The sequence below is a fragment of the Hetaerina americana genome, unplaced genomic scaffold (genome assembly GCF_022747635.1).
Source record: "Hetaerina americana unplaced genomic scaffold, ioHetAmer1.1.p SCAF_11, whole genome shotgun sequence".
Lineage (NCBI taxonomy): Eukaryota > Metazoa > Arthropoda > Insecta > Odonata > Calopterygidae > Hetaerina > Hetaerina americana.
The window spans coordinates 29,018,683-29,035,280 of record NW_027286181.1 but is presented as its reverse complement, the minus strand read 5'-3'; the positions used below and the strand labels follow the sequence as shown (position 1 = coordinate 29,035,280).

General features: G+C 36.7%; 1 protein-coding gene across 1 annotated transcript; it reads right to left on the bottom strand.

Moving 5' to 3' along the window:
- Nucleotides 1-219: 219 nt before the first annotated feature.
- On the bottom strand, nucleotides 220-10,578 carry LOC139701111 (neuralized-like protein 4). Its single transcript, XM_071599686.1, has 5 exons — nucleotides 10,299-10,578; nucleotides 6,190-6,286; nucleotides 5,353-5,529; nucleotides 678-768; nucleotides 220-392 (listed from the first exon to the last, which is right to left on the bottom strand). The coding sequence occupies exons 1-5, from the start codon at nucleotides 10,576-10,578 to the stop codon at nucleotides 237-239; spliced, it is 801 nt and encodes a 266-aa protein (XP_071455787.1). The 3' UTR covers nucleotides 220-236.
- Nucleotides 10,579-16,598: the final 6,020 nt, after the last annotated feature.

The window sequence follows — 16,598 nt, the reverse complement described above, 5'->3', positions numbered from 1 at the left end:
AATAAAAGCTGCATGGACCATATTACATTTTTATTTAATACACATTAAGGTGAAATGACAAAGCCTAGCAACATTCAATGAACAATGTACCTTTATTTTAAATATATTAATTATATTTAGACTTCATTTTAAATTATATAAAATTATAATGGTATCATATCCCACTTAATAATTTCCACTTATATTTTTATCCCATTCTAAGTCAGTGGACACCCCATGGCCATTAATCGTGCATATTATGATGTAAGCGTCACTTTGGATAGGTCACCAAAGCATTCAAACATGCCATAAACATGGCTCGGAACGTTGGATGCAGCTGCCTCTTCTTTCCCATTGATGAATATCAGCAAGGTTCTTGAGTCAGTAATCATTAGTCCAATTCGGTCACCAACCTGAAAGTGTAAGATATTCGCCAAGGGATAATTTACAATCAAAGCATCCTACAACAGAAGATACAAACTCAAAGCTACATAAATAACAAATTTTTGCATCCCCTCCCATCCAGGCAAATTATTCTCAGTATGTGAAATAAATCAAAATTGAAAAACTAACCTCCAAAGTTTCAGCAATCAATGAAATGTGCCAACTTAGGCACAAATATATCCAATGAAACTAAATAACCCATATGCTAAATGAAACATGACTCAATTGAAACTAGTAATACTTTTATCACCTACCTGCAGATTATCAAGGTTTTTTTTTCTGTTACCCTGCAGTAGGTTCCCATTATGGTACACATGGTTGTGATACAATGCCCATGTTCCAGTCCTTAAAAATTGAATAGTGAATTAATTTTATTATTGATAGGAATGAGCTCTTACGGCTAGTAATATATAATAAATGTGAAACTCCAATAGCCGTAAACAGTTTACCTTTCTAAACAAAGTAAAAATGAAATTAGTTGGCTAGCGCCACAAGTCAAGAAGGGGTAAAAGGTAAAAAAGGATAATGAGGTAGGTAAAAGGGGTAAAAGGTAAAAAAGGAGAGGATAAGAAAGGTGAATACAAATACGCGTATTTCGGCCACAAAGTAGCCCTCTTCAGCGTACTGAAGGGTAATCATCACTACAACACAAGTCGAAGTGAGAAAGGGTAAGGGCAATCCGAAGAATATATAGTGTTACATGTGTGGGGGAGGGGGGGGTGGTGAAAAAGACAAAAGCCAATGGACGAGGCTGATGGTAGAGGAGCTTGAAACGATAGGTTATGTAGTGAGGGGGAGAGGGAATTACACGGTCAAGGAAATGACCGTTGCAAAAAGGGGAAAAAGTGAAAGGGAAGCTTAACACAACCGTTTTTGCAACGGTCATTTCCTTGACCGTGTAATTCCCCCTCCCCCTCACTACATAACCTATCATTTCAAACTCCTCTACCATCAGCCTCGTCCATTGGCTTTTGTCTTTTTCACCACCCCCCCCTCCCCCACACATGTAACCCTATATATTCTTCGGATTGCCCTTACCCTTTCTCACTTCGACTTGTGTTGTAGTGATGATTACCCTTCAGTACGCTGAAGAGGGCTACTTTGTGGCCGAAATACGCGTATTCGTATTCACCTTTCTTATCCTATCCTTTTTTACCTTTTACCCCTTTTACCTACCTCATTATCCTTTTTTACCTTTTACCCCTTCTTGACTTGTGGCGCTAGCCAACTAATTTCATCTTTACTTTGTTTAGAAAGGTAAACTGTTTACGGCTATTGGAGTTTCACATTTATTATATAGTGAATTAATTATCCATTTTTTTGAATGAATGATTAAAATCCATTTTCAGTTGAATGTGCAAAGGCAATTTATATCATAAGTAATTCAGCATATAATGGTGTAAACAATTTTCACTTTTGAGCAAGACAGCATGAATTATAGCAAATTGAACAGTTGTTGTAGTTGATTAGTATTTCAGAATTTAAGTTGAATCATTTAAGTAATGAAAACATAAACAAAGGAGGGAGTCGACATATGGAATTATGAGTAAATACATGAATCAGGGTGGTAAATCAAACCTGAATTGGTGGACAATGGGTATAGGAAAACTTTTGAAAAAATTCTAGAATTGAATATTAAAAGAAGAAAAAATTACTTGTTTGTTTTATTCATGTGAAATTTTTATGCATGACTAATCATACCTTATTTTAAGTATAGATTTAGTGACTTTCACTGTGTGTATTTCACAAGAAGGTGATAAATTGTGTACTGAAAATGTATACAAAATGACTGCCTACCCACTACTTTACTAAAATAACATTGTAATTGTAAGGTACTTACTTCTTTGAGTGAGGATACCATGGTTGATAAATACAGGATAGTATTAGTAGTTCACTGTATGCTATTAGTAGTTATAACAATAATAAAAATACAATTTATCTGTCCAGCGATCAAGTTGCTACAACTGTTACACTTGATATAAGACACGTCAGAGGAAAGTAACAAAATATATACATGGATACCAGACACACATCAGACATTATCAAGAAATTCAGTAATTGAATAAAACATTTTTAATTTTAAGAACCTAAGTAGATTGACTTTAAATGCAGCCACACTTTTTTGGGGCCTTTATCTCAGTTGGGAGTTTATTATAAAGTTGAAGGTCCATAAAATTTGGGACGGCATCTGAATTTTTTGGGTGTACATTTAAACATGTAGCTGCTCATTCTGCCTTGTAGAATATATATATGGATATCGCAATTTTTCACATGCTCATGCTCATGCAGATTTATTTTTGTATGTATTACTACATGAAAAAATAAATACATGGCACTGGCAATACATCTTATTTTTTAAACAGGGGATGGCAAGGGGTATTGTCTTTAGCAAAATTCATGAGCTGAATGGCTCTTTTTACCGTTCACCGGCTTAGGAGAGGTTTTGAATGGAACACTATGGTACTTCTAAACTCTAACCAGCATGACTCAAAATATCCTTAAACCCATAATAAAATGACTCATTCTTTAGCAATGCATACTTTCTACCTCCCTTAATTCCATCCAAAATGCCTACCTTGCTTTCCAAGCATTCTTCTCTCTATCATTGTCTTCAGCATGCTATGACCTCATGATATTGCCTGCATCCAATCGTTCTGCTTTCTTGGAATGTATTCTAAAAATGTCTCTCTTCCCCTGACTATAACTTTGTTTGTTTTTCTTTCTGTCCATTAAATTATTTACCATTCATCTTCATACTACATTTTGAAAGTCTCCAATCCATGTTTGTCCTCTTGCCTTAATGACTAAGTTTCCCATCCATGTAAAACTATGATTCATGTTAATGTTTTCATTAGTGTGTGTTTTTTACATCATTACTTTAGGTGCCCGTCATCTATTATCAATCTCTTTATTTTGCAATTCTTCATTTCTCATCCCTGCCACCCTGCCCGCACTTATTCAAAGCATTTTCTGAATGGGTGAACTACTTTACCTGTTATTGTTTGGGCCCCCCAAATTTAATGCTTGAATATGCCAAAATAGGAGTTATTTTTTCCCTGAACACTTGGTGCGTACCAATATTCTTCTGTATTATCAACTTGGTACAGAAAATTTAATTAAAAGTAGTTCAAACTATTTTATCATTCTGTTTTTAATAATTAATCCTCGGGCAGGTATCACTTCCTGAGAAGACAATGGTGACTTCCTATTCAATGAGCTTGCATTGATAGTCATTTATGAATTAATATATATATATATATACTCAGAAGATCAGCGATAAATAATTGAAAAAAGTCATGGCATAATTAAAATTCATCAAGTTGTTTAAAAAACTCAAAAAATCAACTAGAGGACTCCAAAACTCCAAGGAAGGTGCTCTCTCAATCTTAGTAGGGATTTTTATTTGGATGAGCCATAAAATTATTAAAATTATTTGTTAGTAATTCAATAACTTCAAGTTTATTTACAGGTGATAACACAGAAATATTTTTCCATTTAAATTTTGAAGTGTCAAGTGGAGTAAAGGGTCAAGGTAGTAAAAATGGTGCCAAATTAGTCTTTCAAAAATCTGAAATAAGAAACAATTTAATACGAGCTGACGTCCCAAAAATTAGTAGAATTTTTTGATTCAAAAGGTATTATTCACAAAGGGTTTGTTCTTGAGGAAAAGATTGCGAACAGTAAGTTTTACTTGGAAGTATACGTCCTAAAAAGGCTGTGGTAAAGAGTGTGGCATATCAGGAAGAAGATCTATTCTAACTGGAGGTTGTACCATGACAATGTGTCAACTCACATCCCCTTCCTCATGACTGAGTACCCGGCCAAACAGGCCGTGGTACAAGGTATCTAAACAAGGTTCCCTTTGACACCTTCCAGGAAGTGTACCACAGCTAGCAAAGGCACCAGCATTGGCGTGTTGATGCACAAGAGTGCTATTTTGAAGAATATTATTAATTTGTACTTTGATCAGCCATATATTTTTTCTTGGATTTATTCTACTTATTTTTGGGACAGACCATTTAAAGAAAATCAGTTAACCATGTGAGAGCAATCATGGCTCTCCGCAACTTGTTGTAATTAGCATGTGCTGAAATTATTATTAGTATGAGGTCCGTTCAAAAACTTCCCAAACTTTGAAATGCCTAAGGAAAAGAATCAGGCGAAAAAGGCCCAAACTTTGGAGGAGCAGCAAGTAGTCTTTTCACCACGACAACGTGCTGGCTTATTTATCTCTCAGAACTCGTGAGTTTTTAGCCAAAAACAAGACCATTGTGCTTCCCCTCCCACCCTACTCACCAGACCTGACCTCTTGTGACTTTTTCCTGTTCCCCAAATCCATTCAATCCCATTCAAAGGAAAATGATTTTCCAACATTTCAGAGGTAGAGAAAAAATCGACAGAGGCGCTTTTGAGCATTCCAGAAGAAGCATTGCAGGACTGTCTCAAAAAGTGGAAACACCATTGGGATCAGTGTATATGTTGGGGAGGAGACTACTTTCTAGGGAACCCTGACCGATAATTTGTTAGTGAAGTATTTTTTGTAATAAATAAATTTTGGGAAGTTATTGTACAGACCTCATAAATCTATCACTTCATAACCTCAAACTTTAATATCTTAATTGTTTTAATGTTTTCCGAGTCACGAAGACAATGAATGTTCCATTGATCATACTTTTCAATCTTATGTTTAGACCTCCAACATGTGGGCTGGCATCCTCCAAAAATTCATCTTTTTGATCCAAAACAAGAGAATTCGCAGTCGATTCCAGAGCTGAGGAAGATTTAAAACTGAATGTGCATAAATAGAAGATATATTCTGAAAAGTACTGGACTGTTTAAGTTTAAAATGTTTTTAAAAAACATGAATAAAAAGTGCTACCATCCTCAAAAGAAAAATGACAAACTAGTATCAATATTTTTACTACTTACTTTAAGGAGTTCATGTGGGCCGGTATTTCACCATCATCCGGAGCTGTGGTGGTGATGCCAATGCCCATAAAGTATCCAAATTTGCTGCCCTCTCTTTTGTTTACTACAACTTCGAAAAGCTCATTCAGTCGTAAAGGTCTATTTGTATAGGCCACTCCAGAAAATCGTTCTTCACCACTGAGGAAAATGAACGTAGGTGAGTTCTTTCTAATTTCAGTGCATCAAATAGCTATGCAGAAAAATTTGAAGGTCATTATGTAATGCATGCCACTCATACTTAGTGACCAGAATTTTCATTAGGAGGTGATCAAGGATTAACTGAATGAATAATGTGTGATAGCTATTTTTACCTCTTAAAATATAATTTCAGAGCAGTAAAATACATATTTCGGAGCATGGAGCTCTTTTTACCCTTTCAATGGTTTTATGGGCATTTTTGTTTACTTTCTAATGGGAAAAATCATGTTGAAAATGCAAGTCATGGGAGGAGGTGTACAAGTTTGGAAAGATAATAATATTTTAGTAGAAAAATTGGTAAGTACAACTGTCGTTTTAGTCGTCAGATATGGCGCTAGATGGTGCACTGTCTCATTTCAATCCGTTAAACGGTTTGCGCAGGATAAAATCAGTCCAGTCATTTTTTGATCACACCTTGCATGCCTGAATGCCTGAATTATTATTTGATAAATGATTCTTTGAGATATGATGTTTTATTATCACCGAAGGATAATTTTCATATTTTGTATCTACAAGAGCATTAGTAGGATTTTTCTTATTTAAGGTTCTATTCAATAAACAGTTTTCATGAAGTAGTATTTTGCCACAAATAAGACTTACTTCAACTTTTCAACACTCCTTCCCATATTGGTGATGGCTGCATTTTTTCCACATTTAGGATGAAAAAGTAATCCATCATAGGCTTCTGTAGGTTTCTCTATAATGAATAAATTAGTACATTAAAAAGCTTTACTTAAGGTTATCCTAATAGAGACATGATCCTATTATTTTTCTCCACTTCTTTTCAGACCTTACTTAATATTCTTTAGGGAAGGATGACCTTTCATTTTATTTTTCTCATTTGAAGTTTAATGCTACCTTCTGCTACACCATAAATAGGTTTACTGTTTTCATTAAGGTTAGATAGGTCTAGTCTCCTGTTTAGGTAGCGTTTTAGGAATAGGTGGCCTGAGTGGTAAGACTTCGTAAGAACTTCATCTGGAAAGAAGCATTAACAAAGAGGCTGGATTTGATAGCGGGTAAATTAAATAAAAGAAGAATATGCAAGGAAAAGGATAGTGGAAACTAAAATATGGATTGTACTTTTGTATGGCTCATAATCTTTGCTGAGAAAAGGGAATAAGTATACCGTGATGGCTTTTGACATGTGGGTGTGGAGAAGAGTTGAAAAAATAAAATTGATACAAAAGAAGGTAAATGATGAAGTTCTAGGTATGGTGGAGGAAGAAATGTTGTTGAGAGAAATTTGAAGAGGTTAATATGTATAGGATTTAAGAACATTTTGTGTCATATTGTTTCGGGCTCATGAATATGGTACTGTGTAATGTACAGGTCCATCAAAAACCTATCTTTTGCAAGTAAACTACGGTTAATAAATACATAGGAAACAAATTTGCTGTACAAACTAGGACCATTTGGCACTAATGCATCACTGGGTGAATAGACCAATGAATGGAAAAGAAATACAACATGTGATGGGGTTGACTTGATAAACAGTGGATTTATTGTATGCAACTTAGGAGGGACTTTATAGCAAGGAAGGTCATGTGACCAATCGGTGGACCAAACTCCAACAAGCATATAAGAAAGAGGGGTTATTTACATGATAGGAGTTTTAGATAGAAAGTAAATGGCTGAGGGCTGATTCTATCTAGTCTTCAATTCAAAAGACTGAACAATTGCCACATTAGTCACATAAGGGTGTACAGTAATGGTCCCAAGCTTTTTTGATTGTCAATCCCTTCAAATATTTTTTTATAAACTTTTTATCAGTCCCCTCTTCTTTACTCATGCATTACTATAATGGAACAATTAAAGAAGAGAAGGTTATGAAAGAGTAATTAATAAGAACAATTTAGTTGATTTGTGACAGCAATCAACTCTTCACTCGTGGACAGTTGTGGCTTCATTCTCTAATGTTCCAAGATATTTACCTGGTCTACATTACAGCCTCACTTTAATTGGCCCTTATTTGAAGTTTGCTATGCATAGAGGGCACTCTCTGCTAATGAAATTTAATTTTACTCCGGCTTCTTGACTCGTCAGACTAAGAAATAGCTACCAACTGAGATCTATTCGTGAGATGGAATCTGGAGACCTTTAGTTAGCAAAGATTGAATGAAAATTTTTAAAAGCATTTATTCCAGATGAAATCTGAAGTATTGTATGTTGTATTTTAAAAGTATAGAAAGAGATTTATTGGTGATCTGACTTTAATAAACAATATTTCTACATAATTTTTGCATATTTATTACACCACCATGGACTACAACCTTGATGTGGTGGAAGGGCTTGTGCACTCCAAAGAACCCTACGGCTGTGCTGGCAGGAGCAACGATAATTGCTCCTGGTAGGGTCACCCTCAGTAAGGCATCTACAAAGGTGTCTGACCCCTGTGGGGCGGCATTAAGTGATGGTGTCTTGTTAAAAACTCTATTAAGGAAGGCAATGCGAAACCACTCAATTAATATACCCAAGACTTTCATGATTGATAGTATAGAAAATATGAGCCGTGGCTACTAAGGAACTCAGCCCAATCAGCCATGTGTCGTACCCAGGTCCAGAAATACTTGATGATGAGAAAGAAAGGGTATTTAGGGAGATGAAATCAAATAAGGGCATAGGGGTGGACAACATTACCACAGAACTACTAACAGGTTTAGGCAAATGTGGTTGGAAGAGACTGTATGGACTGATTCATAGTATCTAAGAGGAAGGAATCTGGCCAGAGGACTTTGTGAGGTCAAAGTTAGTTCCCATTCCAAAAAAGATAAAGGCTACATCATGTGAGGACTACAGAACAATAAGTTTGATTTCCCACGCAGCTAAAGTGGTCCTCAGGATCATCAACAAAAGAATGGAGAGCAAGGCAAATGATTACTTAGGGGATGATCTGTTTGTTAGATTTTGAAAAGGTTCGGGATGGAGTGAATTGGGAAAAACTAATTAGTACATCGCAGAAAATAGGAATAGATTGGAGGGACAGCAGGCTAATCCTCAACCTGTACATTTCTCTGACTGCTCAAGTGCAAGTGGGTAACAGAGAGTCCAGATGGGCAGTGTTAGGAAGAGGTGGTAGGCAGGGTTGTCCATTATCACCGGTGCCATTCAAAGTATATGTGGAGGAAATGATTAAAGAGGCATGGGAAGAAAGGGGGGTAGCAATGAAAGTAGGGAGGAATTCATAAAATCAGTAAGGTTTGCTGATGACCAACCTTTAGTTTGTCAGTCAGCCAAGGGGTTGCAAGCATTGCTGAGTGAATTGGAAATTCAGTGCAACAAGTATGGGATGAGAATCAATGTTAATAAAACAAAGGTTATGCGATTCTCTAGAAAGAAAAAGGCCAAGCTTAACATTAAAATAGGAGGGCAAAAACTAGAGCAGGTAGAACAGTTTACGTATCTCGGAAGTGTTTTGGACCCACACGGTCAAAGTAGTAGGGACGTAAGGAGAAGAATTGCGCTAGGCAAAGAGGCTTTCACAAGGAGGAGGGAGTTGATGACGGGGACGTTGGGTAAGGATGTTAAGAAAAGACTTGTCAAAACTTTAATATAGAGGATATTTTATGTGCAGAGCGTAAACATAGTCATTGAAGCAGGATGATAGACATGGAGTCACAACATAATTATTTGGTGGTTGTGTCCTTCGAAAACCTACCTTAACTGGTACATTACCTAATAATAATATTATATTTATTAGTCAAGCCATCATGCAAACTCATACATGACTCATGACATTAAAGACTAAATGTAAGACATTAATTTTATTAGTAATAGTCTGCTGTTTAAGGTAGGTTTTGGACTGATACAGACTGATCATTGCTATATTTCCCATCTCATCCAAAAAGAGACAGCTTGTTACTTCTCGTAGCATCAAACTTTTCTTCAATTCTGTACCCTTTCTGTCTACCTTTATTCTGTCCAGCATGCCCATCATTTTACTCCCTCTACCTTGCTGGCCCTCCCACTATCACAAATCCTCTGAATTTTTAGTACCAATAAAAAACTCTTCCAATATTCCTGCCTCCTTTTCAGTCCTCCTGCCCCTGCCATGCCTATCATTCCCATTCATTGGTTTTCTTTACCATCCATTTTATCTTTTCCATCCTTCTCTTCACTAGCATTTTAAAAGCCTCCAATTTCCACGTATCATCTTGCTTCAATGACCGTTTTTGCACTGTACAAGACCAAATTTCAAATCAAAGTTTCCACTTATCTTTTCCTAAAATTCTCAATCATCTCCCTCCTCCTTGTGGAAGTTTCCTTACCTGGCGCATTCTTCTTCCTATGTCCCTACTACATTGACCATTTTGATCCAAAACATTTCTAATTTCTTTGGGAGTTTAAGCATAGACTTAGAAGAACATTTCCCCCTGACCTAGGTAATGACTTCCTATTTTAATTTGCTAACTTAGCATTACTCCTTTTCAAAAACCTCATAATTTATGTTTAATCGCATTGATCTTCATCCCATATCTATTGCAATGATGGTCTAATGTTCTCAGTAATGATTGTAACCTCTTGTTCTCACTGGCTGACTACAATTTGAAAGGTGATGAAATTTAGTTATTTATTATATTAGTGATTTTTAATTCGCTTCTTCCAATCGCCCTCATGAGCTCGATCCCTCTCATTATCATGTTGACAAGTTTGGACTTCTCTTGATTTAGAAGAGTCCTGTCTCGTTGTGATAACAGTTAAAAGCTTGCCTCCGAATACTCCCTCGAAAAAAAACGACTGTTTTTCTCCACATTCGATCACCCGTTTCTTGAAACCCATCACCAAGTTGTCCGTCCTGTTGTCCGTTTCCTTATGACCCTCGAGTCTCGTGATCCACTCCCCGCTGGCGTTCCTCGTGCTCCGAATGGTGATCTCCAAGGCGATCCGACTCGCGGCGCCGGAGCACTGGAGACTAGTCGGCGAGGCCTCTGGGACGACGACGTCTCCAAGGGAAAGAATTGCCACAAGGAATAAGCAGCGGGAGCACATGTTGCGAAGCGGTTGTCTACTGTGAGCCCCTCGTACGTCGCAAATTCTCGAGTGTCCACCTCCTCCTCTCTTGTCAAGCCGCTCCTTTCGAAGCTACAGATCCTAGTGATTAGTCTGGAGGCGAACTCATCCAATAAATAAATGCCCGTTTCAAAAATCCTTCTCCGCCCTCCCATTACTGCTTTTATCATCTTTTCCTCTCCCCTCCATTCTCGAAATCAACACAGATGAACGCTGTTCCTTTTCTTCACCCACAATCAATCCTTGTTTGAAGGTTTTAATTGGAAATCTTTCAACGGCGTAGTGTTCGTATCAGGTCTGGATCGGATCGAGCGTTGGATTAATGCAACGGAACGTGACTTTCAATCGAGAAAACGACAGTCATTAATGCTGCCGAACTTCTTGAATCATACTCCCGTTCCTTTTCCATCGGCAATTCTTTCACATTGGGAAATGTGGAACAAATTGGATGATGAATATAATGTTGAAGGAGCATTAACCTAATCGGTTGTCGTAATAGGGACGCATAAAGGCAGCTGGTTTAGCTATAAGGCCCTTATGGCGCAGATCAAGAAGATCTATCCGATATCAATCGCCACAACTGTGGACGAGAGTGTAAATCACCACGACCACAGAGATGTGCCACGAATCGGCCACAGTATTGTGACGAGGTAGGAAATGGGAAACCATTTCATTAGTCTCCCTAAATGATGCACCCTAGGCGACTTCATAGCAGGTCGCAGGTGAATGAATGGCCCCTCCTCCCTATCTCCCCCGCAAGCCCCCCATCCACTCTCCCCCACCCCTTTTGCCCTCCTTCCTCGAGGATTCCCCACTACCCTTCCCCCCGTGGAGTGCTGCCCACGGTTTTTTAAATCACTTCGTTTCTAGACTTTTATAGTCTTAAATGTAAACCCTTCGATTTGAAAAAAATTCATTCATACCTTTCATGCATTTATTTTTGCAAGGACGTCCGCTTCCATTCCTTAAAACTAGTGTAAGTTGGAGAACCTGCACATTCCGGAAAAAAAATACGGTTTCCTGCGATTCTGTTTTTGGATGGTTTTACTGTACTACGAAGAATTCGTTGCCCGTCGCTACGGGCAGCGTCCCTTTTCTCAGGCATCCGAAATATTATTATTATAGCGACGCGAAGTAGCAGACACCGCAGCTAATCAGATCCTATTTGCACATTGCCGCCGCAGAAATTACTAATCTCTCTTGACCCCAGAGTGAAAAGAATAGGAGTGTTAATGGTTGAAGCCATGTGCACAACATTGGGTAGAAGTGTGTGGAATTCTAAGTGTCTCATCTCGTCTCCGGCCCCAATGCCCCTCTCTCACATACAGATGACCTGCCAATTTAAAGAAAATTCTGAGATCCATCAACCCTTTAGCAAACCCCCTCGACAAATATCATCATCGTTCCCCGACTTGCAGGCGCCCCTGATGTAAAACATATCCACTCATCAGACCTGCTCCCCTCATCTCCTCATTGCCTCTCCAAAAACATTATTTTATCTCCTGTCGTGCTATCAATGTTCACCATTCACATTGGCGAATGCAATACTCACTTGTTTCCACATCATCGATGTATCTTTTTCATTGAACACGATTGTTGACAGCATGAAAGCCAATGAACCAAGTAAAGGGCAAATGTAAGGGTATACTTTATGTAAGGGGTGCGATAAATATTAATTTTTGCGATAAAATTAAATCTCTTCTGTTAACAAATCCAGCTCTCCTTGCTGAGTTTCCTTAATGAAGCTTTACTATCACAGATACTGATCAAGTTAGAACAATATTCTTGTACATTTTTTTACATGAACTGCTATAATTTTCAACAAACTGACCATAATAATTAACTTAAAAATGTTGGCTTTAACATAGTTAAATGAATTTAGCATCAATCATGCAAGGTTACATCTTGAATAAAATATTTTGAGGATCAAAAATCAAATATTCTTTCTTCTAGAATAGGCATGGTTTCATGAAAAACATTGAAATTATAAAGAATAATTGGAAACCATTCTTTGTGATAACATTTTAGTAGTCTTCTGTTTATGGTAGCCAAGGCAGCAAAATGAGCCACCATAACAATTTGTTAATCTTCATTTAGGACTAGATATTCAACAATCTTGATAATGGTCAAGAGTAATAAAACCATCGCTTTTGGCAGTACTAGTGATCGGTTCAACAAAAAAGGACTCCATCCTAATTTAGGATTAACAAATGAGGTAGTTCAATGTTTCATATTCAAATGAGCATCCTAGCATTGGCACAATAATCAGATTATTCTTCCAAAACTAAGATGCAAATATTTGTAGAATAGATGTATACACAAGATGAAACTTCAAAGATGATATCCATAATCATAATCAATCTTCTGAACTGATTTTGATCATAAATATTTTTCTCTTTGTTTTAGTGAAGTAGGTTCCTGATAATAGCTATTGAATCTTATAATTAGGAATTTGATTTATAAGAGATACATGTATTGCTAATATTCATCAGTTAAGAGCCATTAATTAAAGTAACTATAAACTTTAAAATTTGCAAAGCACACTATGCATGCTGAAGGTCATGCCTAACATTTAGATTTTTTTTGAATTGCTATTAACTAAGGTTTTTATCAAAAAATATGTTTACAAAACTAAAAATTATAATGTGTACTCATTTGTGTTTTAATCAAATGAGCACCAAAGTTGTTAGTACAAACATGTGTACACACATCACATTCCTTTGTATCTGTACTCAAGTTTTTAATTTACATACCTATATCTGTTAAGTCCATTGGCTTGTTTATTATATGCATGTTATTTAAATCCATCAATGCCAGAAAGAAGAAGGCAACCTTTAAAAATTTGACTGCTAGTTGCAATAGACATGCACAACAGTGCAAAATTTACCATTAAAAAAATCAAGTTTTTCGAGTAGATCAAATCATTATCAACGTAAAACTTCATTTAGACTTCAATCGTTTAATCTAGTAATTTTTTTTCTCCCAACCCTTCCAGTACTCAAATGTTGCACCAGGAGAACACCAGAAATTGGAAGAATGGGGCAAGAAAAAAATTCCCGGAGCCAAATGGGCCAGATCAGACGTAAAAGAAGAAATAAAATTTAAACTGCAGTTAAATTTTAATGACATTTTTGTTAGTAGAATATTTCTGTTTTAATGCCAAAATATCTAAATTTAAATGCTAGCTATCTGTATCTGTACTTTTTTACACTTCAGAAGTCTGACCGACTGTCCAATTCAGCAAAGCCAAACATTAATTCGAATGCTAAAAACAGTGCAATACAAAAAAAGCAGAAGTCACAGCCATTGGCATCTAACAGGCAGCCAAAAGATAGCTTCTCTACTCCTGGGCCTGGTAAACATCAACGCATTTCTCTGAACATTATTATTTTCTTTAGAATTGGACTTCACCAATTTTGGTGAGGGCTATATCATACTGACCTGTAAAGTAAAGGCTGTTACACACCTTAGATCTCATCTACATTAAACCCTATCCTGGTATGACAGATAGGTTTTCTTCACTCTGTGATATTTTCTGAGGTACCACTTCCATTTAAATAGTGTTACTTTCCTGAACCACAGTCTTTTATGTTAATTAACCTTTTAAATTACCAATGCTCAGATTATTTTCAGACAAACATATGTACCCAACCAGGCATGTTTCCTTATTGGAGCATGATGTTACAATGACAATATTTGCGTAACAGGAAGAATAAGTCATTAAGCATATACTACATTCCCAATAACTAATAATAGTACTTTAATACTTTCGAGCGATTACTTTCTGTCACCATAGTTGTTCTTCCTCAGTAATATTCACCCTCCTGTACTGTCGGGTGAGGGCAACAGAAGATAGTCATTAATCTTCATCCAAAGTATGTTTGTTCAATATTTTCTGAGTAATGATAATACCTTTTAATATTATTTAGTCGGTGCATATAACACCATACTTAAAAAAACATCAATATTAACAATTATAATGGTGGAAATTGAACGCTTATTTTTACAGGTTTTTATGGAAAAGACCACATTCCCGCTCAGAAGTTAGAAGACTGGTCAAAAAATAGGAAGTTTTCTGGAAACTTTCCTAAGGCTAAATCTTCCAGATATCCAGAGTATTTGGTGGCACCTTCCTGGAAAATGACTCCCGCTCAGTATGCGGTTAAAGATGCAGGATCAATCCAAGCATTACTAGAGAGGAGGATTAGCACAAAAGGCCCATACCAACTATTCTCAGGAGAAAGGGATGAGACAACTCTAACTGGTCAGAAAATCTCTAGATGTGACTAGGCTCTCAAACTAAATGGATAAATCTTTCTAAGTTGTCAATAAGTAGTCTATATTTGAATTCCTGTGTTTATATGTCTCATGCAACAAGTGTGTAAAAGAAAAATTGTGGCCATGCAATTACATATTTACCATCAATGCCCTTTATTTCATTTATCATTCTCAAGTAGTTCAACCTTCTTGTGATATATCTTTTTTTTTCTTTACTATTACTGATATTCTACTTTAATGTTTTGAATGGACACTAAGCAACATCTAATTTCTCTGCCTTTGCTAAAAAAACACAACATGATATCAAAAACAATCAACCCCTCTTCAATGCCTCATTCCTCCTTCCTTTCTTCATTCTGTCCCACAAGTCAATTCTTTTCTTCCCCCTTACTTGTTAGCCTAGCATTCTTCCCTCTTGAAGGCATCAACATCTCATTGCCAATCAGAACTATCTGCATCCATCCATCCTGACTCCTTTGGATTTCTCCCAAAAATCCCATCTCCCCTACCATACCAAAGCACTTCCTCATTTGCTTTCCTTCCTTGCCCCTTCCACCTTCTTCAAATCCAAATTGCAAAAGCTTATCATCTTACTCAACTAACTTCAATGTCATCAATTAACTTACTCCCATGAAATCTTCTCAGCCCAACATAATTCTTTGCCTTTAGTCCTCACAACTTGAATCATTTCGGTTCAAAATACTTCCGAGGAAGTAAACTTCCAACTGCTCTAGTTTATTACCTCCTATTTTAACATATAATTTAGCTTCCCTCTTTCTAGGCAATTCCACAAGTTTATTTTACACTTATTCTCATCCCATATTTACCACACTGATTTTCTAATGCACTAGCATTGATGGTCACCCCTTGACTGACTGGGTAACTAAGCTAGTTCATTCAACGTTATTTTTAATTCAGTTAACAATAAAACTTGTGAAAATTATTTTGTTCCTAGTCCCAAATCCTCAGCAGCCAAACCAACGAAAGCTCCCTAGGTAAGCTGAATGCAACAGTCATATGTAAGAGGAACAACATATCTCAGTAACTGGATATGGAGTTACTTGTGTTGAATAAAATGCAATTTTTAGCACTACATATGCAAACCTTACCTCATTAAGCCCCAAGTGAATGCAAGGCATATGGTCAAAGGATAAATTATGCACAGTTTAATGGTCATCCATCCTTCCTAGAATCCTTCTCCTACAAGATTCTTTTTCAATTTTTTGCACTTCTCACAAATGAGCAATATGCCCTTATTTGATATCTCTAGTGATACCTGTTAAGCTAGACTGTGAATGAAAATATACTTCGACATAGTGAGGAGTGGTTATTGAAAACTTAGCAGAAAAATTTCTTCGATAGGTTTCTTTGCTGTGCCAAAATTTAAAGGGTCTGCTACAATGTTTTATGAGCTGCCTTCAGAAATGAATCGTTTGAGCAATCCTTCTAAACATTATGTTGGACGCTGGATCCATCTCACAGATCAAGAAATTCTCCTCAGGATGAAGAAAAGCCGATGTGAGACAAAACCAACTCAGCGGCATCTTATTGGAAATGTTTCCTTCGTTCAAAGAGTAAGGATACTAATCTTGCCATAGGGAGAGAGAGCGGGATAGCCATTTCCTTCAGCATGTGCAATAACTAACTGCTGGACTGTCATGAAAACTAAAGAAAAGGTACAACAAATTGTCACACCTATACAAAATCTTATTTTTAGGATC

Coding starts and splice junctions, on each gene's coding strand:
- LOC139701111 (XM_071599686.1), bottom strand. CDS start 10,578: ATGTGCTCCCGCTGCTTATTCCTTGTGGCAATTCTTTCCCTTGGAGAC. Junction 6,287..10,298: donor TTTCGAGGGAGTATTCGGAG/GCAAGCTTTTAA, acceptor TATTCATTATAG/AGAAACCTACAGAAGCCTAT. Junction 393..677: donor AAAACCTTGATAATCTGCAG/GTAGGTGATAAA, acceptor TTACACTTTCAG/GTTGGTGACCGAATTGGACT.